Raw genomic sequence first — 25608 nt, 5'->3', positions numbered from 1 at the left:
CTAAATGTGTCACATAAAATAAAAATGCCTGTCAAGTTCGGGTCAGGATCGGTTACTATACTCTTTGACTTGGTCAGAGAGCTGGAGAGAAAGATCGCCAAAATGGGCACACAAGTAGTCACTACCTGTCCCAGCCAACCAGTACATGAATTGTTACCAATGAAAAGGTGAAAAATCTTAAGTTTGTCCTGAGAGTGGTGCCAGAGGAAAAGTTATGGGGTCATTAAAAACCAAAATGTATAAAAATATATCAGAAAACCCTATATAACAACTTATAATTTTCTTGATTATTTTCCCTCCCTGTTCTCTTACTTGTTTTTCCTCTTTTTCTTTCTGTTTCTTCCCACTCCACCATCAATATTTCGTTTTCCTTGCCTGAAGCATCTTATTACTTAGACGTCATACTGGACTTCTGAGAAAATACATTTCTGTTTTGTTTTTCACCATAAACAGCAGCTCATTGTCAGCACATAGTTGCTGTTTTTTTCTGACCAAATATCAAGAAAATCAGCTTAAAATTTTGTTTTGAGTAACTTTGGGTTAACAGCCGGCTAGCTCCCACTGACAGCATTTGAATTGAATATAGCCTAAATATTAGAAGTTTTTTCTCGATTATAAGATGAATCGCGATGCGGACGCAGAAGATTCTGCATTGATGCAGTGACAAAGCATAATCGAGAGTCTGCAGCTTATGTTGATCGTTGATTGTCCGGCCTCAGCTGCTCCTATGCTTTGAATTGTGGGCAGACATTAGGCTGACGTTAGTTATGTAGCAGGTATGTCAGAGGGAGGCAGAGGTCAACTGCAAGTGATAATAAAAACTTTTTTTAAACGGACATCTCGGGGCACATGGCGGACCTTATGAACTTGCTGGGAAGCACAAACTGGACCAGACCCACGCTGAGCGTGACTTCTGCCTCACAATAATTGAAGCTAATGTCTGCAGCCATAAAAAATAACTGTTACAGCAAGCCCAGCTAATCAGCCAAGATCTGAGGAGGCACTGTTAACTTTGCCATCCAACTCTGAAAGAGGTGTGAGCAGCAGTGTCAATAGATGCCTTATCTTAACGCTGCCATGTGAAAACAATATTATTGTAGATTACAACAAACATGAAAGGCACTGCAGATGGAAAAATGTTTTGTTTTTGTAATGTTTATGTATTGAAAAGATGCAGCTTTGTTTTGTAGACTGCTGTAGTCTGATTATTGGAAGGACTTTCTGAATAAAAGGGGAATTTAAATGATGAAAAAGTAGGCACATGCAGTAATATATATTAATGAGGATGCCATACACTGAGATGCATCAAGATGCATTGAGAATCAGTTTGCATTCGAATCCATGACAGCTGAATCGCAATCGCATCGAATTGCCAGTGAAGATTCACACCTCTACTAAATATAAAGGCTAGCATTGACCCATACATATATTTGTTTTCTGTTCTCTCAGGGGGCAAGGTGTGGAGAAGGTCTGCACTTTAGGAATGTCTCATGCTTTGTGTCGGATGGCTCCGGTGAGCAGGAGAGCAGCCTGGTGGATGACGAGCTGTGTGGAGATCTGGAGCCCTCAGTAGATGGAGATACACACATGATTCTGCAGGAACCCTGTACTGCACCATGTCCAGGTGAGAAGATAAAACAGACTCTGGCACTAGGGAGAGAGGCTGGTCCCAGAGTAGTGAAATACTAGCAGGAAAAAAGTTTACAGGTACAGTATGATCTCTGCAATAATCCTCACACCAAACAACTAAACAAGTCATGCTTATTTTAAAGGATCATTTCAAATTATCAAAACTTAGGTACTGGAGTTTTGGACATTATTCTGATCAGTAACAATAAAATCGCAGATAAATCTAACAGGCAATCAAAAGGTCAGACAGGGTAACCAAAATCATTTTGAAGAGAAAAAGAAGGCAATGACAAAGACCTGCCAGTTGAAGCAATTACTGTTGAGTGTGTTTGATTGTATGAGCTTCAAGAGCTCCAGAGTGCGTCACACAATGCAGCGCTAATGTTAACAGGTAGGAGGAGGAAGACTGGGGCAATGTGAGAAGCTCTCACAAAGCTGACAATGAATGCTTGTGGCAGCAGTCTGCGATTGTCCCTCTGTGAAAGACTTTTAGTTGCTTGCAAGTTGGATTGTGTTTGGTTGCAATCAGCCCTTAATCAAGTTAAGTAACATTATGCAAGAATTTGTATTTTTTTGCAATTTGGCCCCTGTTAAGTTTCCCACTGCAATTTACTTTGCCAGTACCAGTGCATTTTTATGATTATAGTGTGATTAAAAAAACAATCACAAAATCACAAGAGTAGTCAAATTTCCAAAGTCCAGCTCGGCATCTGTCTTGCACCCTTTTACTTCCCAAAGCTCTTGCCAACAACTAAAAGCCAGTGTGAGAATTACTCTTGTCCGGCCTTCTCATCTTAACTTCCTTCCTTCAATGTCCTCTTTGGTCTTTTCGCCTCTGTCATAATGTCTGCTCACTGGGCTCTGGTTCTGGTGACCATACATGCTCTCTGCCAGCGTAACTCGTTCCATTACTTCCTCTTTGCATTCCAAAGCTTCTGTGCTAACAATTTAAACACCAACGATGCCCTTGCTCTCAGCTGGATGTACAACTAACTGAGGTAATGAGCTGACAGTAGCTACAGTAAGCAGCAGTTAACAGTTACTTTAGCAACAAGTCAAGCTATCTGTCCAGTAATAAACTCGGTAAATCACAGGGAGTTAAAGCAGAGCAGCCGGAGGACAGCAGAGGGAAAACCAGAAAATATTTTCTCAATAAATATGATCCATTTTCTCCGAAATAGTTATGTACTTCTTACAGGAGCTTGTACTTGCTCACCCAAGTAACATTATGCAAGAACAGGTGTTTTGGGGGAAGAGTGGGAATGACAGAGGCCTCCTTTTCCTTATTACTATCAAAATGATTTTGAAGCTGTTATTTTAAAGTAAAATATCTACACAATGTTGCTTTAATTGGCTGAGTGGGGACCAAAAGGTCAAAGGAGGACTCTCAGATCTGGTTCCTGGTTTGTGTCAGTTCTAACTTCTAAAAACAAAATCATTCACTTGGAAACCTATTTAATAGAAATGAGACAGAAAATGTAATTATACACTTCTAATCTTAATTACCATAATTCTTTTTTTTAAGATGGGCGTTTCATCATTAATTGAATGTGTAGAGATGTGCAGATGACGTGTGATATATTTAATAGAGAATAATATCATGCATCTGGGCAGATAATCATAATCAAATGGGTCAGGTCATTTTGGTGGGAAAATATCTTAGAGTAATTGTTCTGATCTAGCACAATCATTGTGCTACCTTGAATGTAGCACAAAGATGTTTCGTTTGGTTGCTGATCTCCCAATATGTTTTGTAGGAGAGTGCTACCTGACAGACTGGACTGTTTGGAGTCCATGCCAACTAAGCTGCGTGAGCGGGGATGACCTGGGTTTCGGCTCAGTCCAGGTCCGATCCCGAGCCGTTGTGGCCCAGGATCCAGAGAACCTGTTGCAGTGTCCAGAACAGGAGCTGGAGGCCCGGCCATGTACAGGTCAGTCTGGCAGAGTCCCGGTGGAATTTAAAATGAAACTGAACTGATATATTGTAGTACAGCTGTTATACTTACAACATAAGCATTGTGATTAAATCTTTGTTCTTCCTGTAGAGGGCCAGTGTTTTGAATACAAGTGGAGGACGGGACCATGGAGGGGTTCATCTCGCCAAGTCTGGTGTCAGCGCTTTGATGGACTAAATGTCACTGGTAAGCATAACAAAATGTGTTGATAGTTATAGCGTAGAACACTCTGTAGTGTTACACATTGTTTTTGCACTCCAGCAAGTCAAAAGCCACCCTTCTTACAGGAGTGCTCAGGATGAGGGTCAGTGTTTTGTCCTAACAGTAACAGTCATCTGGCACAGTTTATCACCAAATTCAGACATAAATTGTCACCAAATATCTTCAGCACAGTGGATGAAGGTAGAGATTTAACTGGCTTTAACTGCCTTACAAGGACTTGACAGCCTGTTGGATGCACTCAGAGTAGGGCAGTCGAGAATCGGGTTCAATACAAACAATACAGAGACTCACATCCTCGGTGGGCAAGTAATGTAATTGATGTATGCCTGAATACCAGTAACACCAATGACATCAACTACCACAGCAAGGCTATATTACAGTATTGATTTGGTAGTGATTAGTTTTTCATTTAAAATAAATCTGTAAATGGTACACAAATTTGTACATACTCACCAAATCACAGATAAGAAATAAAGGCTCCGTAGCAACACACATGGGTTTTGTGAAAACTTTGAAAGTATTTGGGGCCCAATTAATAGACATTTAAACTCTCCCGATTTTAGTGGAAGTCCCTGCTTTGTGATATCTGGCTGGGCCATTCTTTGCCATAAGTTCTGTTTAGGCTGAATCTTTGGTGTATATATTTCTGTCTGGTCTGGCTTTCTGTGGTTGTTGTCTTTTTCTTTTTAGTTTAGTTTAGTTAGGGCCCGAGCAGGGAACCTGCGAGGTCCCTATTGTAATTGCAATGATTATTATTATTATTATTATTTTATTCCTTCGTCCAAAATGATGGCATTTTTCACTGCCTGAATGTGAATGAAAAGTCGATTTTATTTGGCAAAGTCAGTGGGCTTGGCGAAAAATTTTATAATCTGTTGTTGTTGTGAACGTGCACCACTAGGTGGCGCTATTATCAATGTAAGTACGTTTTGGCTAATAACTCCCACATACTTTGTCGCACCTTCAAAAACCTTATATCCACGCGTTCAGTGAATTGTGCTGAATCTCCTGATATAGGCCACGCCCATTTCTGCTTTGCGTTTTTTTCAGTAGCTCGCGAAATGTCGCAAACCTACTTTTTCGACCTCCTCCCAGGCAATGTCACCAATTTGCACCAAACTTTACACACAGCATCTGTGGACCCTCCTGACAAAAAGTTATTAAAAGAATTGTGATATTCCAAGAAATACTCAAGTTATTAAATAACAAGTTCCTGCAGATTTCGTTCCAAACAGGAAGTGTTGCATATCTTCACATTGCTTTGTCGAAATGACATGAAACTGAGGATACCACTTTCCCATGAGCCCATAAGGCTCTGTGCGAAATTGTGGTGGACGACCACTAGGTGGCGCTCTTTAAATTGAAGTATTTTATATCTCGACATTGGTGGGTCAGATTAACACAAAACTTGGTACAATTCTTGCCACTGCCCTTCTGAGGACAGCTGACGAAGGTGTTATTGATCTGACACTAGGTGGCGCTCTGGTGGCAGTTTATTTTTAGATTTGGTACTGTGCCCACACCATAACACTTATGGATATGAAATTCATAGGGGTGGTAAAGACTGGCCCCTGTAACTCACACACCAAAGATGACCAACAGGTGGCGCTATTATCAACACAAAGCAGTTTTTGACCAATAACCCCCACATAATTTGTCAGACATTGTTAAACCTTATATCTACGTGTTCCCTGAATTCAGCTGAATTATATGATGTAGGCCACGCTCACGTTTGCGCTAAATTTCCATTCGCAAATGCGCAAAATGTCACAAACCTACATTTTCGAACTCCTCCCAGACAATTTCTCTGATTTGCACCAAACTTTGCACACAGCACCTGTGGACCCTCCTGACAAAAAGTTATTAAAATAATTGTGATATTCCAAAGAATACTCAAGTTATTAAATAACAACTTCCTGTAGATTACAGTCAAAAGAGGAAGTGTTGCATATATCCACATTGGTGTGTCCAAATGACGTGAAACTCAGGACAGTACTTCCCCATGAGCCCCTAAGACTCTGTGCAAAATCTTGGCCCATGACCACTAGGTGGCGCTATTTAAATTGAAGTATTTTATATCTCGACATTGGTTGGTCGGATTAACACAAAACTTGGTACACTGATTGCCAATGGCCTCCTGAGGACAGCTGACGAAGGTGTTACCGATCTGACAATAGGTGGCGCTCTGGTGGCAATTTCATTTTATAATTGGCACTGTGCCCACACCATAACACTTATGGATATGCAACTGATTGGGGTGGTATAGACTGGCATCTGTAACTCACACACCAAAAATCACCAGCAGGTGGCGCTATTATCAACACAATACCGTTTTTGGCTATCAGTTAAGACATGCGCGCACAATAACGGGGCAATGGGTCCGGGTAAGGAGCACGCCCCGACGGCAGCACGCCCCGACCCGCGTGGCCTGCGAGGGCCCGTTCATCGCTGCTTGCAGCTTTAATTTCTTTTTTTTTCTTTTTCTTTCCCACTACTGCCGTGACAAAATAATTTCCCAGTCTGGGATCAATAAAGTAATTCTATTCTATTCTATTCTATATGATGAAATATGAGTATAGTTAGGGTTGGCAAAGTTATCACGATAATAACTTGTTAACGCAAATTCCTCTTAGCACCATACATTTTTCTGACGCAATTAACGTCATGACCCTCAGCCCACCCTGTAGTTTGGGAAATCGGGAAGCCATGCAGCAGTAATGTTGTGGATGTCAAGCCTCCTTGAGCAGAAACGGTTAAAGAAAAGGGTTTTTGAATGGCAAGTTCAGCTTCAAAGCTCTGCCAGATGGTTCTCTCGACAAGAACAAAGTTATTTACATTTACTGTCGATGTGAATTGTGGTACCACGGGAGTACGTCGAGTCTCAAATACCACTTGCTGGTAACTACCACCCTCGCCAAAGGCAGACCACGCTGTATAGTTTGAAACGGAGACACCTGGACAACTCTACATGAGACAAACTTTCAACAGTGATAGCTAAATGGGTGGTTACAGCTTGCAGGTCGATTAACATTGTTTAGTTAACCTTTACAAGTGTAAAGTTGGACACTATATTGTGTTAGTATTACTAAGGAATGTTTCATTAAGGTCAGTATGCCCATCTGTTGTTGCTTGTTGTGCTTGAGTTTGCCATGTTACGCTTTCAGCATATTTTTTGAGCATGCAGTACCTTTGAGGTTATTCTGGAGAATATTCTGGACAGTATTTGTCATTGTTTTGGATTGTTGCAATAATAATAACGATACATTTGTATAAAGCAAGCACATTTGTCCACTCCCATGAAATCTAAAATCTCTTTAAGGTGCATTTAGAACAGATAAAAAATGTGTGACTAATTTGCGATGAATCACAACTTAACTATGGACAATCATGCGATTAATTGTGATTAAATATTTTAATCGATTGACAGCCCTAAATACAATATAATAAAATTATATTATTATAAAAAAATAAATAAAAAGTCCCAAATGTCATATGTGGCATATAAAAAATAATGGATCACCTTAATAGAGCTACTAAATAAACAGTTATTAACAGTGTACCACTGAATTAGCCAGCAGGGCACAGCTGCCAGATCTTAAGCTGCTGTGAGATCTGAGATTCTCACAGCACCATTTCACTGGGTGTGGGTGTTTACAAGACGCATGAACCATTAGATCAGATGACAAGTGTGTTACAGTAAGTTTAAACACATTTTCATAAGATTTGATAAGATTGTCATTTGACATCGACCAACTGCAATAAACTATTAGAAACACATCAACCTTCATATAAGACATTTTAAATAACTTAAATCAAGAATTATAGCCTACAATAAGTGATTTGATTTGGCAGTGCTCCAAATTTACCCAAGACTTTACCCTGCCAGCTCCCTAGTCACATACGTGAATAGAGCAGACAAATACAGTGAGCGATATTATAAGCGAGATATTGCGGATATTTCGAAATACATGTAGTATTGTTTTAAATGTTAAAACAGCAATCATTACAGAGAAGTCTGTAGCCTCCTACCCAAGCGTCACCCCTCGCCCAAATCATATGGAGCATTTCCATTGTATGTGAACATCAACACGGACTGCTGTGTGCTGCATGTGTATACAAGCAAATATGGACAATATTCTGATCAGATTCACTGGATATTGTCATTGAGTTTATATGTGAAAGAAGCTACACAGAGTAAGGGCAGGAAAAAATATTTTAATGCTAATATTAAACATATTAAGGTGCAGGGGTAAAAGTAGATTAAAGCTCTTGCTGGTACTACTATTCCAACCACCATTGCCTTTGGTATATGATCACTTTCACCTAGTGTTGTAGTCAAGACCACACCAACCGAGACTTAAAGAAGTACCACAAAAGTGAACATAAGATTACTCATTAATTAAATCTATTGGAATAAATGTGTAATATTTGCCTCTGAGATGTAGTGGAGTAGAAGAATACAGTTTAGATTTACAGGGTATATATCCTGTATATGTTTTTGTGAGGGAAGCAACATCTCATGGCAACACCTTGTAATTGAATGAATGGGCATGTTTACAGTGGAATCTAGGCACACCCACAGGAGGTCGGGGGGACTCCCAGCTGCTGGAAATTGACTGAGAACTGGCTGGAAGTCGGCTGGCAGCCGAAAGGCTTTTGGTTGGGAGGGGAGATTGGAGGTTGCTGTAACTGTAGTCTTGACTCAAGTCAAATACTATGGGTGTGACCTAAATGAATTAAGATTCAACTGTACAGCTCTGACACAGGAGGTCTTGCGCTTTGTGTGGCAAGGTGATAATGGTAATTAGGTTACTTAAAACTGTCTCCTCTATAATGTGAGAATCTGCGATAGCTAAGAATTTCTTGACAGCGAAAACTTCCAGGAAACTGTAAACATATGAGGCTTTAATCTGTAGCAGTGCCACAATTGAAGTTTAATCCCATTGTCCATCACATGTCAGGGTTAAGCTCAGTGCTGATATCTTTGTTCCCCCAAACCATTACATTTCCTCCGGTATACCATTTGAAGAAGCACTGTCTGAGAGAATGGCTTCCTCTTGCCATGGCATTTGCTTTTATTTACAGGTTCTGCTTCATACAAGCCTTGGGCCATAATATTTCTGGGCTAGGTGAGCATACAACAGTCGAAGTTTAAGTGAATGAGAAGTGTCAGTGCCCCCACTACTCCAGATGGTGTGCCTGTTCTAATTGGCACACTGCTTCTCTTTCCTTTTTGTAAATGTTTCCTCGGAAGCTGGGTGTTCCCCTCATGAATATTCATACCAAGCACTCTCCCTGAGTGTGCCACCTAATAAATATTCAAGAAGCTCTGATAGATTACCATGTTTTTGCAGACATGCGTTTTCACTGACTGTCTGCTGGTTGGATCAATGTCATTTACCCATCCGTCTACGTTATCCAGCTTATTTTATTCCAAGTGGGAATACACTCTCCATAGCCTACAACTCAGCAAAACCTTAGATGAAAAAAAAAAAAAAAAAAAAAAGGAATTCATAGGCAGGAGTGGAATGACATTTTTAAACATGTAGATCTCCCTTTAGTATCTTTCCTGTTTTGTGGATGTATTGATTTACTCGAGTGGTGAAAGTGAAGCTCTTGCCTTTGCCTCCAGGGACTTTATTTCATAGGACAATCACTGTTATGGAACCTTCTCCATAAAAATCTATAGTGCTGAGTTGTAAGGTGAATGATATTTATGTATGGAGTGACTAGTTGTGGGCCAATTAATGTTCCTTATTTAACATTGTTATTGCCCATTAGAGAACTTGATTTGAGGCCATTGAGGCAGTCTGAGCTCTGACAGAGATGTAATTTAAACAAGACAGAACAGTATCATTAAACCAATGAAAAGCAGCTTGTTAAAAAAGTGTTATTGTAATGGGTTTGGTTTGGACCCAATAGCAGCACAAAGACAGGTATCGTCGGTAACAAACTTTATTAGCACATGTGCAGGAAACAATGGCAGTAGGCAAAACAGTCTGTCTTCTGGCCGCTGGCCTTTAACAGTCTCTGGTGGGGATGGTAGATCAGGTTCAGCCGAACTAAACCAGGATACTGGTGAGTAACGTCCGTGAAACTCAGTCTTGTACTCACTCAGTGAAGGAATAATCAGAGTCACAGAACTGCAAGAAGCCACAGAGTAGACGGGAGTAACACTCACTCTGTAGAGCTGAATCAGGTAATCACCGGATAGCCAAGGGAGCAGACAGGCAGAATCCAGAAAGGGACAGGCGAGGATCGTGGTCGGGGACGGAAGGCTGAGGTGATTTCCAGGAGATCGGTCAGGCAGGATGGTCGGAGGCAAGCAGGGTCGAAACCGGGAGATCAGGCAGAGAAACGCTGGAGAGTCTGGTGCAAGCATCGAGAACAATCTGGCAATGAGTGAGTGTGGAGCTGGGGCTTAAATGCAGCCAGAGCAGAGCAGAGAGCACAGGTGAGTGGAGTTGGCTTGATGAGAGGGGTGTGTCTGGCAGATTGAAGCAGGCAGGTGCAGAGTGGTAAAGCAGAGATGACTGTGACTGTGACAGTTATCAAAAGTATCACAAGTCTTTGGGAAGATATACAAAGATTGCAGTGCAATTGTGCTCTTTATAAAGAGTTTTTATTCTAAGAGCAGATCTAAAGCCTGACTGGGGTCTAAAGCCTGACGGTCGTTATTATCCTTCAGTGACGAACATAGTGGTGAATAGGCCAGCATAGATATAGGCTAATAGTTGTTTTAGTCACTGTGTGGCATTTGTGTGTTACCAGATTTATGTAATGGTACTGCATAAAAGGCTATTGCGTCAAACCAAGAATTACTCACGTCTCCTTAATGGGTATTCAATCACTACTGGTCCGTATACTCTCAGCCTTCATGCACTATGTCTGCCAAAGGATGAATAAAAAAAAGTGCCTAGATCAGTTGGGGGATTGGAGTGGAATTTTTAGAGCTTTTTAAACTGTGCTAATTATCAAATTGTTGCAGCATCACTACCCATTGTAATGAGCTGAATTGAGTGTTGTTTACAGATAGACAAAAACAGAGATGGCTGCAGCTGCTTGTAACACTCACCGCCTCCAGCTCAGCAAACGGGAGGAGTGTGTGGGAAACAGTTTGGAAACTGGGCCACAATTCTTCCTGATCATGGATTTTTTTAAGACTGATATTTTTATTGGTTGACTACAAGCAAAGGTCTGACACTGCTTCTCTCTCTTCATAGTGATAGAAACGCTAACTTTGGGTTTGATCTTTTCGCAGGTGGATGCCTGGTGTCAGCCAAGCCGATGGCTGACCGATCTTGTGACCCGCCATGCACCAAGCCACGCTCCCTGTGCACAGAGGTGAGTTTTGGATCGAGTGATAATAAATATTGCAGCATCCACAATGCTGCTCTGTTGTCCTAGATGCTATTTTCAGTGAAGCTCTTTGATCAGTGTCTGAGTGTTAGCAACCACATGACAGTATATCTAACATGTATTTGTGGACCCTTGTCTTTGGACCAAGAGTCACCTCTGCTATTCTGAACAAAACGAAAGATTTGATTTTGGTTGCTAGTTCAGTAGCCTTAAGGGAATTTATCAAAACAACCAATGTTAATTTTCACATACAACTACTAGCATTTACAGGTACTTTTGCCTATACTGTCCTAACACAGCTACTACAGTGCAAAATATAGTACATTTCCCACACAGACGTCAGCAGTTTGGAGCCCAGGAGCTATGTCTCTAGACCTCCAGCATGGTTAAGAGAAGGTATGCTGAATGCCAGATTGAGCCCCAGACTCCTTTGTTGGGATGAAAGCATTGCAGAATTTAGCTACAAGGAAACAGAAAAAAAGGGAGTAGAAAAGAGAAAAAAACATAGAGGAAAGAAAACACAATAATCTGACTCTCCTGGTGTTGGCACCTGTTGTTAAGCTTTTCCCATTAGCCTCTCTTAACACACCTGGACTAAAGCATTGCCAGTTAAAGAACAGCTGCTGCTGTTTTACACACACTATACTGACTGTATCCCCCCCCTTTTATTTTAAGGATGAGGTTTTTACAGTGCAAAAAAAGCCATAAGGCACTATACACCAAAGAACAGAAGAAGATTAATTGTGTCTGTTTTAGCTTGTGGTGATATATGATTCAGAGATGTGGTTGCTCGAAGGAAGCAAGAGATGTCTGGAGGATGAGAGCAGTACGAGTAAGTTTCTACGCTGTATGTATGCACATTACAGCAGCACCCTCATGAGATTGAACCCAGATATATACTGTATAAAGTGATAACACAGGGCTGAACCACACTTCTTTTCCTTTGTTTGCCTCTAAGGAGACCTAAATGATTATTTCCTCATTTCCACTCTGGATGCTGTTGTACATACGCACGCTACTGTTTGCATGGCAGGGATTCTGAAGCTGATTATCCTCCAGAGATTGTCGGAGAGCGGGGTACCCCCTGCAGGGTGATGAATAGAGTCAGGGATGAGAGGAAGATGTGGAGGAGGGGAGGCTTTCTTACACACGTACACACACACGCATGCACGCACACACACTACCCTACACAATCAAATATACACCCTGTCTGACAAAGCAGACAGCAGCATCAGATACTGAGCGGATTTTATAATGAGATTGTAAGGATTAGTCATAGCTTCATCATAATTCTCTATGATTTGTAAAAAAAAAATCTGTATGTATTTCATTTCAGCATTAACATAAACAGCCTCTACACCGCTTTGAACTTTTTTCACCAGCAGATCAGGGGCTCTCTGTGAAATACCAATCAATCGTAGAGGATAAGAATGTGACTCTAAGCACTGTCTGATATCGCCTTATTGGTGATGTTTCTTAAACATCATAATTAATGTTGCTCTAGGACCATCATTGCAACTGACCAATCACATTTTTGTAATGTTATAGCTTTGTGACTCGGGGAAAAAAATACACACATAGAAGTTATCTTTTGCAACACTTGATTAACATTGTGAAAGGGTCTATTTACTAAATCTAACCAAGCATTTCTGTTGCCTGACCCTAATCAAGTATGTTTGTTCCCTGAATCTAGCCAAACAGCAACAGAAAACAGAAAAAAGGGAAATAATACATGAACTTAGTGTAGTGAACAAAATGTTCCAAATAGGACACAAACCCCAGTCTCCTGAGTGTGAGGTATATACTTAACTCTTTCAGCCACAACAGCATGCACCAGAAATGGACTTTGTCCCAGTTTTGTAACTGGGAATGATAGTCCTGGAGCAACATTAATTGTGATGTTCCAGAAACAGCACCAACACGATTTTCAAGGCTTTTGACATTATAGCAGCGTGATATTTGTTAGTTGTAATGCTGGCCCTGGAACAATACCAACATGGCAATTTAAAAAAAAAAAACATTATTCTAAACAACTTGACTCTTGTGATGATTTTGTCACAAATTTCTTGAGATTTAAGACATTAGACCTTGAGTTGGCACAGAATCCATGCCAGTTCCATTCAAAGTGGTCTAATATGGACCGATGGAAAACCTCTTTAAAGGCAATGTACATGTATTCATTTTTAAAATAGAGAGCCATTTGGAAAGACAGCTGAAGACAGTCAACCCAAACAGACATCTGCACAGGCCTTAAGCAGAGACTTGTACTTGGACCCTTTCAAAGTCTTATAGTCAGTGCGAGACTTTAAAGGATTGCTCAAATCCTCCTTCATTGTACTGAAAAGATTGATAAATTGATTTTAAAGCAATGTAGCAAATGTAACTATCCATTAGCAATGTATGTTAAATACAGTATACATGATGTACTAAACACAAATTAAACAAAAGCATTTCAGAATGCTTTTAATCAATATAACTGTTGCTTGAGAACAAACCTCAAAGCTGCAGTGACAGCTTCCTGCAGGATTGGTCAGACTGTCATCAAGTTATCACCTCTGCATGACCTCCATCAACAAAATAAATACATCTGTACCCTAGAACAACAACAGGTAAGTTATGAGAACTGAGGGAAAAATTAAGAAAAAGGAAGGAAAAGATAATTAAACCAACAAGGCTTGTTTACAAGAGACTCCTTCAAGTGCATTTTTTTAGTTGCCACCGAGCATTGTGGTTGTAGGGATGTAAGTGTATTACAGTTGTTCAGTCCACCATGGTTCAGATTGATGTCTCAATAACTCTTGAAAAGATAGCCATGAAATTTAGCACATACTTACATGTTCCCCTCAGGATGAATTGTAATGAATCAAATGAAGTTCAAGAAGGGCATATTCACTCTTTGGTTAGACTGCTCATATCACACAGGCTAACAGAACTAGTGACAAGTCTGTATAGCTGCTTTCCTAGCCAAAGAGATTTAATCTAAAGGGCCTTAATCTTTAAACATTAAGTTAAAAAGTTTTAGAAAATTTTAACTTTCTGGTGGCTGCTAAAAGAAGTATACGGCTGATTTGTCCCTGTCAATGTGTTTAATCCTTGTTCTCTATTTCCTGTGTCAGGCGGGAGTGTGTGGCTGTGAGGAGGGCTACACTGAAGTGATGACATCCGACGGTCTGCTGGATCAGTGTACGGTCATCCCGGTGCTGGAGATCCCCACGGCAGGCGACAACAAGGCAGATGTCAAGACCATCCGAGCCTTCAACCCCATACAGCCTGAAGCCAGCACACCTGGAAGGGCGGGACGCACCTGGTTTCTGCAGCCCTTTGGCCCAGGTAAATAATCTGTGACATCTGACAGCTGAAACTTGAATGATGACTGTGGATTTGTAAGACACATACCAAAACAGTAACAGCATGACTAAGAAAATCACTGTACCAAATATGGTCAAACTAGAAGGGTGCATTTTTTGTAGGGAATCTGTGTGATTGCTGAGAGCAAAAAAATGATTGCTTACGAAGCGAATTAAGGAGGATTGGAAAGAGGTGTGTTAATCGAAGAGAAACAGAAGGATGTCCTATGACAGAAAGAAAGGAGGGAAGGAAAAGGGATAAAAGAAAGCAAGGTGGATGATGGAAGGGCAGAAGGATTTTAATTTTTAGTGCTGAAAAATAAAAACTTGCTTTCTCTTATTGTTATTTCTCTTCATTAAATATGCTAACTGGAGTCCTATATATAGAAATATATAGGACTCCAGTTAGCATATTTAATGAAGGTGATGTACTCACATGATTCTTACAATTTTTGGATTGTATCCACATGGTAGGATGTAATGAGATAAAGGCAAGACATGATGGAAAGCAAATGAATAAAGGGATAAGGGCACATAAAAAGGAAACCTTTAAAAAAGAATAACAGTGTATATATACTTATAAAATAAGTATAACAGTGTATTAATAGCAAGTGTGTGTGTGTGATTCTCTGTGCAGATGGGAAGCTGAAGACCTGGGTGTATGGAGTAGCAGCAGGAGCGTTTGTTCTGCTCGTCTTTATAATCTCGATGACATACTTAGCATGGTAACTTACATGTTATTACTGTGTGTCCCTGCCGTGTGTTTTGTTTCTGTCATCACATCGCATTCATGTCGTCATTCATCAACACTCAGTGAAGTAATGGAGATCATAATGAAGACAAGAAAATCTGTTTAAACACACCATGGTTAAGGGTCTGCCTCTCAGATATGGTATAAGGATGGTCTTTAAGTGGATATTTCCACTTTGATTTGATAAATATTGATAAAGTGAAGAACTCTCAAAAAATATAAATGACAAATTACAGCTGATGAAAGTACAATTAAACTGAAGAAATGTTTTGTTCAAAATTTGACCAAGATGCAATTATAGATTTGACTTCATTAAATGTAATTAGCCAGTTTGTCAGTTGTTACAGCTGATATTTATTATTTAAAGGACCATTTCACCAATTTTACACATAGATGTCAGTTTATTCATCATAATGAGTAGTGTCTAGAGTATACAGCTTCTTTAAACAATTGTATAAATTATTTTATTGTTCTGACTTGTTGAGCTTGCAAGTCTGACAAATTGCCCCTGATGATGTCAAAGTGAGATCACTGGGATTATCCATCTATGAACTTGGGCTTGATGTTGTAAAAATGATGTTATTAACTGGGAGTTTGTCTTGGACTCTATTATATTGATTTCGACCACACTTCTTAATTGTGTCTCTTACAAGTTCCCCAACTTTATTTAATACTTCACCTCTAACAAGGTGCCCTGTGGAGTTCTGTTGTAAACAAACAAAGTTGTGTTTTCATTCACTGTTTCTCACCAAACACCCTGGCCCAACTCCTTGCAATCTTGCACATTCATGTAGAGGGTCCACTACATTATGTGTCATTCCAAACCTATTCTCCTTAAGTGGGAGCAATTTAATAAGCCCTTCAACACAGAGGTTGCAGGTTTATAAACCACACTCCTCAGCTCAGTCACCAGGATAAAATGTTTGCAGTTATTTCTTAACATTTCTGCAAATCACTGACACATTCACATCTGTATATTAGCTATGTACCATATTGACATTTCTACAAAACATGTATCATGTTCAACTTAAATGTATATTACATAACCTTAATGTGTGGAGGTGGAGGGGATGTTAGTGGAGTTACAGGCGACAACGCTGGCAGGCCAGTGACCACAGTTCAAGACAGCATTTTAACATTTCCAAGCATGGCACCTTATTTGTGGCGACAAAAAAGTTTTTGCTCAGAAGTTGGGACATCTCCAGCCATGGTCTGGTCTTAGTATTTAATGCATGTAAAGGTATGATCCTTTCCAAACCCTCCCCAAGTGGATTTTGTGCCTATACCTAATCAAACCATAAGCACAGCATAGGTACAACATAAAATTGAAATTGAACCTAAAGAAACGTAAAGATACAGCACAAAGTCTCTCAGGTAAATAAGATGGACAACCTCTTCAGTTGGATGGCTACACAGAGATATATCCAGGATTGTTCCATTCTGTGTTTCTGTGAAACTTGGCTCAGACAGAGGTCCCCGGATGAGGCCATAACAATAGGGGGCTACACTGTTTTCAGAGCCGACCGCAGTGCTGTGGATCCCAGTCATGTTCTGAAGATGAACATGACTGGGATATGGAAGATGTGGAGGACAGTACTCTGAGGTGTAGACCATTTTATTTATTTTTAGAGGCATAGCAAAGTGTATGCTTACAGTGTGGCTGTAATCCAAAACGTGGGACATGGGTGATGTTAACACTTGGTCAAGAGTCATGGGTATGGTTTAGGAGGAAATGTAGTCATAGTTCAAATATTGCTGAATGTTAAACTCCAGTACAAACTCAATTATATATGACATACAAGTATAAAGAAGCTATTTTTAAAAACAAGTTTGTTTTATCTAATCAGGAATTTCAGCGCACATTAATCCTTTCAGTTTTCCTTTCATCAGCTCTGATTTAGTCATTTAATATTTCCATCCTACACTAGCCTTTAGTTCAAGACCTAACCCCTTTGAATATATGAATATCTGTGTCAGCACAAAAATGTGGCAAACTATTCCGGCTCATTATGGTGGGTTAGGGATTTAACCTGGATGTGACCTCCATAACATCACTGCTTGTGTTAATTCATTTCACATCATTATTTATTTTGCTATGAGTTCCCTCATTATTTGTCACCATCATTTCTTGTTTTTTTTGTCTCCACCTTCGCCCTCACACTCCCTGCTCAGTTATTGTGGTTGTTGCCTTTGCTGCAAGTCAAGATCTAAGGCCCCATCAGATGGGGTTTACTGGATGGACCCAAACAGCTACACTGTGCCTTACATCTGTCCTGCCTGCCAGAAACTAGAGCAAGAAGAGTTACAGCGGCACAGCCAACTCCTACAACAACAGCAGCAGCAGCAGCAGGAGTATGAGGCTCTGCTTCAACAGCCTCCGGGATCACAACAACAGCCAGAGCAGCAGCAGCAGTCACAGCCACCCACACCACCTCACTTTGAAACTCTCATCACTTAGTCAGGGCCTCACCTCACACTCTTGTAACTCACCCTGTGCCTGACATTTATATGTGCCCAAACACCTCCAGTGCCTGTTAACTCATTTCAGTGGATCACTTCCTGGAGGTGAGATGTGCAGACTGCATTTTAGAGGTTTGCTCTTAAACAAATGGGCATATACTGTATTCCAAAGCATTGACCTATTCTTTTAAACATTAATAGGGCTTAAGCTACTAATGTCTGGCATTCAATCACATTAGTAATTTGTTAGTAAATAAATGTGTCATTTGCATTAATAATTAAGGAAAATACATTGAGTACACTCAGTGTTTACTCACAAATTGTAATCCTTGTCTGGCTGCATAAGCTTAAAAAAGCAGCATGCAGATGAACTCAGATGCAGATGAAGATGAATTGAAAACTGTTGTTACTGCTGTGTTGGTTGTATGTACAGCACTGCTGCAATAGACTTATGGTGGCAAAATGATAGAGTTTGTGTTATAATGTAATTTGTTGGTTTAAATCATATTGACTCTAAAGTGAGCTAGTTAAATACCCACCAAGTGGTATAAACTAAACTTAACAGAAAAGATACATCGGTCATGACTTTAACTTCCCTAAGAGTATCTCACATTTAAAACATCAGGATACAAAGGGCTTTATGAACTGTGTATTAGCCAACATGCAGGCAAGTCATGATGTTTTTTTCTGTCCTCTGCTGCCATCTTATGGTCATACATACATTTTTCATTTCAGTAGACACTCATTTTCTTTCACGTCTGTGTTCATTGGTTCCAATGGAAAAGAAATTCCGAAAACTTGTTGAAAAAAAATGTAAAATGTTGCCCACTGGCCTCATTTTAAAATGTGATACAGCATACTGTATGTAAACCTCATGAAGCTGCCATGTCTATAATATAGAAGCAGTTTAGAATTTTTCAACATATCGGAACAATAGATAACTAGAAGGGCACTCAGAGAGCACACCTCTTCCATGGCCAAAAGTTCTCTTTTCTATGTAATGCAAATCTGCAAGCACAACCATGATATATGTTTGTATATATTTCCAGTGTTACAATTATGTCCAAGTGTATTTGTGCTTAGCTAAAGGCTTAATTAGGATGTGAGTAAGAATATATTTCCATAGCCACACCTTAGTTTGAGAACAAAACATTGTTACAATTGTGCCAGTTCTCCAATGAAACCATTGCCCCCAAGTGCTTAAAAACTGCTTTCTGTATGAAGTTTGCGCAACTACAAGTATCAGCTACCCCAGAGGATTACTGTTTGTTCCCTCTTCTTTATTTACTCATCATCATTTACAATATGTGACATTAAGACAGAAACAGAAAACATAAAATAAAATTGGATTAAGGCTCACATTGAGGCATGACCTCCCCGCTTAATAGGGCGATATATTCCACAAGACAACAAGTCATAAGGTAAATGAATATGATAATAATAAAAACAAACTTGATAAATAAATAAGACATAAAGTAAATCAAATTGCTTTAAAAAGTTATTGTAGCATGCTTATTGTATGTACAAAAGTGAAAGATAATTTGTGTGTCTGCCTTGTGAATCTGAGCTGCTCAAGAATCCAATGGGTTCTTCCTTGGCCTATGCATCACCAAGTTTCACAAAATCAGGCCAAGAATCTTTTCTGTAATCCTGCTGACAAACAGACCAACAAACTGAACTGAAAACATGACCCTCTTGGTGGAGGTAACAACAGCTAGCATGTATTGCTTATAAGCCTGTTGTAGAGTCCTTAAACTATGTATACATATTTGTATACATACAGTATGTATTACCTGTCTACACTGACTGCTAAGTGCATGGCACTCCAAAAGAACCACACCAGAGTATTTGCACATTTAGCCCATTTACTGACTCAGGCAACCATTTATAATCATTTCCCTCTGGTATAAATATATAAACTTTTACAATTGAAAATAACTTCAATTAATGAATTCACTGGGCGGAACAATCTTGTCAATTTGTTTGTTAATTGAAATGGTCTAGTGATGCAGACAAAATTATTCTGCACTTACAAATGTGGCACAGGATTGTGGTTGTGTCTCCTCCCAGCAAAATTGTCCTTGGTTTAAATCAAACTTCTTCCCACATCTGTTTGTTTTCTCTACAGTCAAAAGAAATACAGCTTTAGCAATGGCACTGCAATGTATACTGGCTTTACTGGTGTTTGCTTCATGAAAGAGCAAACCTTTAATTTGGAATTATCAAGCAGAACCAATTGTTATTATCATTGACAGAATTAGTAGTTGGAATAGGTGTCTGAGAGCAGCAGTGTCAGCACAGCTTTGATATACAGTTTATTACTTCCTAGTTTTGCCTTCAACAAGCTATATTTATATTTACCTAACAGGGACTGTTCTCTGTCCGTTATCATGACAACAATGTTTCCTAATTGTGAACCTATCTAACTAGCTTTTGTTCCTGAACTTGAACAAGCCTTAACTGTTGTGTTGCCAGACTAACTCATATGAGAATTTTTGGGAGGCAAGCAACATATTTTGTTTCTTCTAAGTGCTACTGTATATTGTAGGTTAGGACTTGATTCAGTATCTTGAAGACAGTGAGAGGTGAAACGTCTTCGTAAAACTGAAACCCGTCTAGCTGCCTACGATATAGCACATAGAATTACCATGATCTGGATGACTGAGAACCTTCAACATATTTTGTTGTTAAGTTTGTAGGACTTGTTCAGATGTGACCAAAATCACTTGCTATCAGGAAGGTCAAATTACATTAAATATTCAAAATCAGTTATCGGAAATGTATGAAATGCAAATGATACGTGATTTGGAGCGGTGTGCTCCATAAACCATGGAGCAAAATGAACTCAGAAAAGTAAGGAACATGAAACCATCTTGGCTCAGGATGTTTCCATGTTTAATCCTTTAACAAAGGTTAAAGCAAAACTATGTTGAAACACTTGTGACCAGATTCTCTAAACATTCTTACCCTGTTGTTTGTTTGTTCTGTAGCAAAAAGCCAAAGAGGCCGCAACGGCGGCAGATGAACAACAGACTGAAGCCTTTAACTCTGGCCTACGACGGAGATGCCGACATGTAGAAGTCTTCCTGCTGACCACACAGACCTACAGACATTCGTCCTACTGCAGGACACCCAGGGTTTCTATGGAAACCACATGATGTCAGGGCTGCCGCTGGGCATTGTTCAACCTCCAGGTGGACACCCTGGGAAGATGATTTCTGACAGAAAGAGAAACCTCAAAGATAAAGACACTGAATCCATGTCATTAGCAGCCTTGATGTTCCTGTTCTCTTTTTTTACTGTCCATTTTGATACTTTGTTTCACGAGAGCCTTCATGAATTCTTTTCCCACTTCTGGAAGTCTGCCTTTGCTTCTCTGCCATCTAATACTGCCAGAAACATTGAAACCAGTTGTTGGAGAGGTTCACCCAAAAATAGAGATTTTGCTCTAAAAGCACAAATCTTAATGGTCTTTTTTATTAATTTTGTGACTGTTGAGTGGGATCACCTTAAGGACATTACTAACATTAAAATTCTCATTCCTGTTTTATTTTGGCCTCGGTCCATCTCGCAAGAACAGATAAAGCCAGAGAAGAAAAGAAATAAAAGTAATTCCAAGAGCCACCATCACTTCTGCCTGCCTTTCCCTTTGATTTTTCAGGCATAATTTTGCACTATATTAGTGCAGCATGATATGTACTTACGTCTAGCTTTGCCATAGGAAACTGCCTCTCTCTAAATACAAGATGGTGTACAGTCTTGTGCTAGAAATGTAAAAAAGTAGACTTTTTTTGCAAACAGAACTCACCAATGTTTGTTAATATTTTTCTTCTATTACCTCTTCTGTGCGATATGATGGGACGCAATGTAAATAAGACTTTTTCTGTGGGCTCAACTTAACCTTTCTAGTATGTTCAGGTACACGTCCCAAACTCTGCCTGAGTTTATTAACGATGTCTGACTGTGGTTTAAGATCATGATCTTTTACTTTTGTAAATTATTGATACACACATCAACTCAGACTTCAGGAGATACATAAAACTAAAAACTCCTTCCATTATGAAACCTTTTGGCTGGGATATGAGAAGAAGAAAAGTGAACACAGAAGATGGAAGATGATTTAATATTCACTCTTGGCTACAAGTATTCAGATGTATAAAGTCAGCTAAAATAGCAATCATAGCCTCCTCCTGGCTGCATCCCACTGCCTCCTCAACAAACTCTTGGTATTTTGCGTGTCTTTAAAGCTCAAATGTCCACACAACTGGCCAATGGCTGGATAAAGTAGGGGTGCTTGTTAGATTGTCAGTTTTGGAAAGTTACAGAAATAGTGAGACATAGCTTTTCCAATTCTGACATCGCAAATGGGATATTAGACACTGCTTGAAAATCTTACAAGCACCACGCTTTAAGCATACTATGTTTATGGTTGAGTCTTATTTCCAGGTCATCACCTGGGAATGAGACTCAACAATCAACATCTTCCTCCAGAATCACCCCATCTTTAAGGGTGCCTGTCATAACTGTTTGTTTGATGGTTCAAACACCTTCATAAACCCCCTCCCCCAACTCGTTTCCGATTGGGGGTCTGTGTCCAACCATTTCCGTAACTTTCCCAAACCAACAATCTGACAGTCATACCCACTTCAGGTGGTGATTGGTCAGCTGCGTAGAGGTGAGAAACTTTTCTCCCTGTCTTTCTTTTTTTTTTCTTTTTTTTTACTCAGTTGTCACTTTTCACATGTATAACAGAGTACAACACTGAATGCCTTTCAAAAGAGGCTGAAAATGTGTGCCGTTATAATATATCACATCTTCCTCTTCCCTGTGATGGATTCAGGATTGTGGCCCTTTTGGAACAGTTATTTAGACACACTTTTGATTTGTGATGGAGAACAAATCTCGTTCTTTCTAGCATAACCTGACACGAAGAGTTTAGTGAGTCGGATGGACTGTATAGGACTTTTTCCACTGCACTATCCCAGGGCATTTCCCCTCTTAGCCCCAGTCAAGGGATCTGGTAGCCCCCGGCTAAGAAAGCATTCACACTAGTGTAATCCTATCACATTCCAAAATGGGCTAACCCCGACCTTAAGTAAGGGCTTGCTGGCCTTCTCCGGAGCAGGGTTATCCCTGAGTTTGTAGGCTTGTCTCTGAAAATCAGCTCAACATGTTGCTAAAAGCTGCCCGTGTGAAATGGGCCCACAGTAATATTGTGTAGCCCAGGGCTGAGGACAGCCTAGAATGCCTAACAGACCCAGTTTGATGATGGTTATCTTTGATAAGCCATCAAGTTTTTGGTTACAAATGATAGCAAATCAGTTTTTTTTTCTTTAACAACAAACCCAGTTGCAGTTATAGATTTAAATTGTTAATCTGTTATTATCCACCCCACCATGAGATACCCTGTGTAAATTAACTTAAACTGACCTCAAATCCAGTCTAATGTATGCTGTAATAGACCAGGAAACAATTTTCTGTAGATATTTCAGATGGAAGTTCTTTCATGTTCACAGCTACAGAAAAGTAATACATTTGGAGTTACAGGTTTTATTCAAGTGTTAAATTCTCTAAATAAACTCTTCAGTCAAGTATCCCCGAGAGACAGTACCAATGAAGAATTGTGGTGGTCTCCCTGTCTTAAAGAGCTTTCAGCCATTAAACAGCTGTATCACTCTGGGTGACTTTCATTGTCCCAAGATGGTGTAAAGTCCTTTCTTTTAATGAAAATTCTGTTTCAGGAGGAAAAATTGTATGGGACTATTTTGAAACTGTGCAATTCTGCCTGATGTAAGCTGAAAGTCCAGTTACCCAAAGTGAGCAGTGTATCACTTATCATTATGAGACATCATATCATTGCCAGAGAATGGCAGTTTAATATTCTGTGGAGTTTGTTGCTAGTAAGTTAACGGAATGTTTATTTGATATTTCATGGAATATGAGTTGTAAATAAAGTGCTACATATTTCTTTTTTTATTTATTGTTCATGTACCATAATGTGTTTCCTTTTTTACTGCACAAGATGTTGAGCAAAAACAAACAAACAAAAAAAAATGGAGATGTGAATGGGGTGTGCTAAAAGCGATGTTGATAAAATTGTGAAAAACAAAGTCGCTGATGAATTCTGTCTTTTTCCTACTATTTATTTATATGTATTTGACTAATTGCTGATAATAAACAAGGGAACTATTTAAGTGTTGTTTTGGTTTTTGGAAGCCTCAGCAGACATTTTTGGAGTCCACAGGGGTTATGAGTCTTTGGCTCAGTGCACAGTGGTGAGTGCTGTTGCCTCACAGCAACAAGGTTTGAATGGTTGTTTGTTACTATATGTTAGCCCTGTGATTAACAGGCAACTTGTACATAATAATAATAATAATACATTTTATTTATACAGCGCTTTTAAAAACTCTCAAAGACACTTTACAAGAATAAAATACATACAATACATAATGGAGTACATGGTGTAGCCCGGCGCTGGCCCAATGTCAACTGGGATCGGCTCCAGCCCCTGTAAAGGATAAGCAGTTATGGATAAGGAATGATGAGTACAAAGTACAATTGTCCTGTTATCTATTAAACAGAAAAACTTTTGGAAGCTGACATTTTTTAATTTAAAACTAGTAATCATGTTAAATTACAACAATCTATTTAAAATCAGTTCATATGATATAAAAAAAATGATGTTGGGGCATTTGTTCATGCAGAGGTTAGCTCATCTCACATCAAGAAGGTTGTGAGCTTGACTCCACACGCTTGCATCATACATGGATAGCTGGAAAATGTTGTATTTAATGGGATGAAGACAAAACACACAAGTTTCCAATATGTAATTGTTTATTAAATAGCATTGTGATAGTGTGAAACATGGCATCAGAACTAAGCAAAAGTGTCAGAAGTCATATTGTTATTCTAAGCAAAGAAGGGCTTTCTCAGCATCAAATTATAGTATAGGTTTCTAAGGAGCAATGCATGGAATTCTGAAACAGAAAAAACTTGATCTGTTGTATCCAAATTACAATCAGGCAGACCCAAAGTGACCACACCGACAGAAGATCAATACATCAAGTATAACAGATTCTAGATCTGACCAACCAGTCAAAGCAACAGGCAAAAGACTACACCACAATGAAAGTTTAAAAGCTTACTTTATTTATAATCATAAAATATACTATAAGGGAGAAACCAAAATGATCAGTGTCCAGGATTAACAAGAGGAGAAAGAGTCAGAGGCCAAGGTCAGCCGCGCCGCAGGTTGGTTGCTTCCTAGATTGATCCTACTTCTCGGTCTCTGGCCTGATGGCTGTCTTTTGACCCATCAAGGGGACTAGGCTGGCAGCGCCTCAGTTAAGTTGAGTGTGAATGATACAGGTCTACCCTGTTACACCAGCTTAGGTACAGAACACAGAATCTACAAAATAAATAACATAAGACTCCAAACAGCAAAAGTCCTGTCAAAAGAATATTCTGTTGTAGTGGTCGCAGAGGATGAGTAGCAGTTTCTAAACCACCTCTCAGGATAGATACAAGGCCAAATGCTTGAAAGTTGGTTAAGAGATACCAGAGTTTCACAGTGAATGACTGGAAAAAAGGCTTATTTACTGATTAATTCAAGTTAGGGATTTTTTAGCAGTACAGAAGGGTGTATGTAAGGAGAAGAACAGGAGAGAATATGACACTAATGTTGCAAACCCAAGGTGAAACATGGTTGTGGGAATATTCAAGTCTGGGGCTGTTTTGCCTCCTCTGGAATTGGACACCTGCACAAAATTGACTCAACCCTGACCAAGGAGAGGAACCACTCCATTCTTCAGAGACATGCTACACCCTCTGGTTTGCTTCTTTGTTGAGAAGGATTTATACCGCAGCAGTATAATGAGCCCAAACA

The 25608-nt window shown here is 39.6% G+C and overlaps 1 protein-coding gene across 1 annotated transcript in view; it reads left to right on the top strand.

Annotated features, from left to right (window-relative positions):
- The window catches only part of thsd7aa (thrombospondin, type I, domain containing 7Aa), a 207665-nt gene extending 186810 nt beyond the window's left edge, over window positions 1-20855 (top strand). Inside the window, 7 exon segments of the mRNA XM_073463190.1 lie at window positions 1450-1624; window positions 3387-3560; window positions 3675-3770; window positions 11068-11150; window positions 14282-14495; window positions 15150-15237; window positions 20714-20855. Of these exon segments, the coding sequence (XP_073319291.1) occupies window positions 1450-1624; window positions 3387-3560; window positions 3675-3770; window positions 11068-11150; window positions 14282-14495; window positions 15150-15237; window positions 20714-20801 (918 nt within the window). The 3' untranslated portion in view covers window positions 20802-20855.
- The last annotated feature ends 4753 nt before the right edge of the window (window positions 20856-25608 follow it).

The sequence above is a fragment of the Pagrus major genome, chromosome 3 (genome assembly GCF_040436345.1).
Source record: "Pagrus major chromosome 3, Pma_NU_1.0".
In the NCBI taxonomy this organism is placed as follows: domain Eukaryota; kingdom Metazoa; phylum Chordata; class Actinopteri; order Spariformes; family Sparidae; genus Pagrus; species Pagrus major.
Note: the sequence above shows the minus strand (reverse complement) of the source record. Positions and strands in the feature narration are given on the sequence as shown.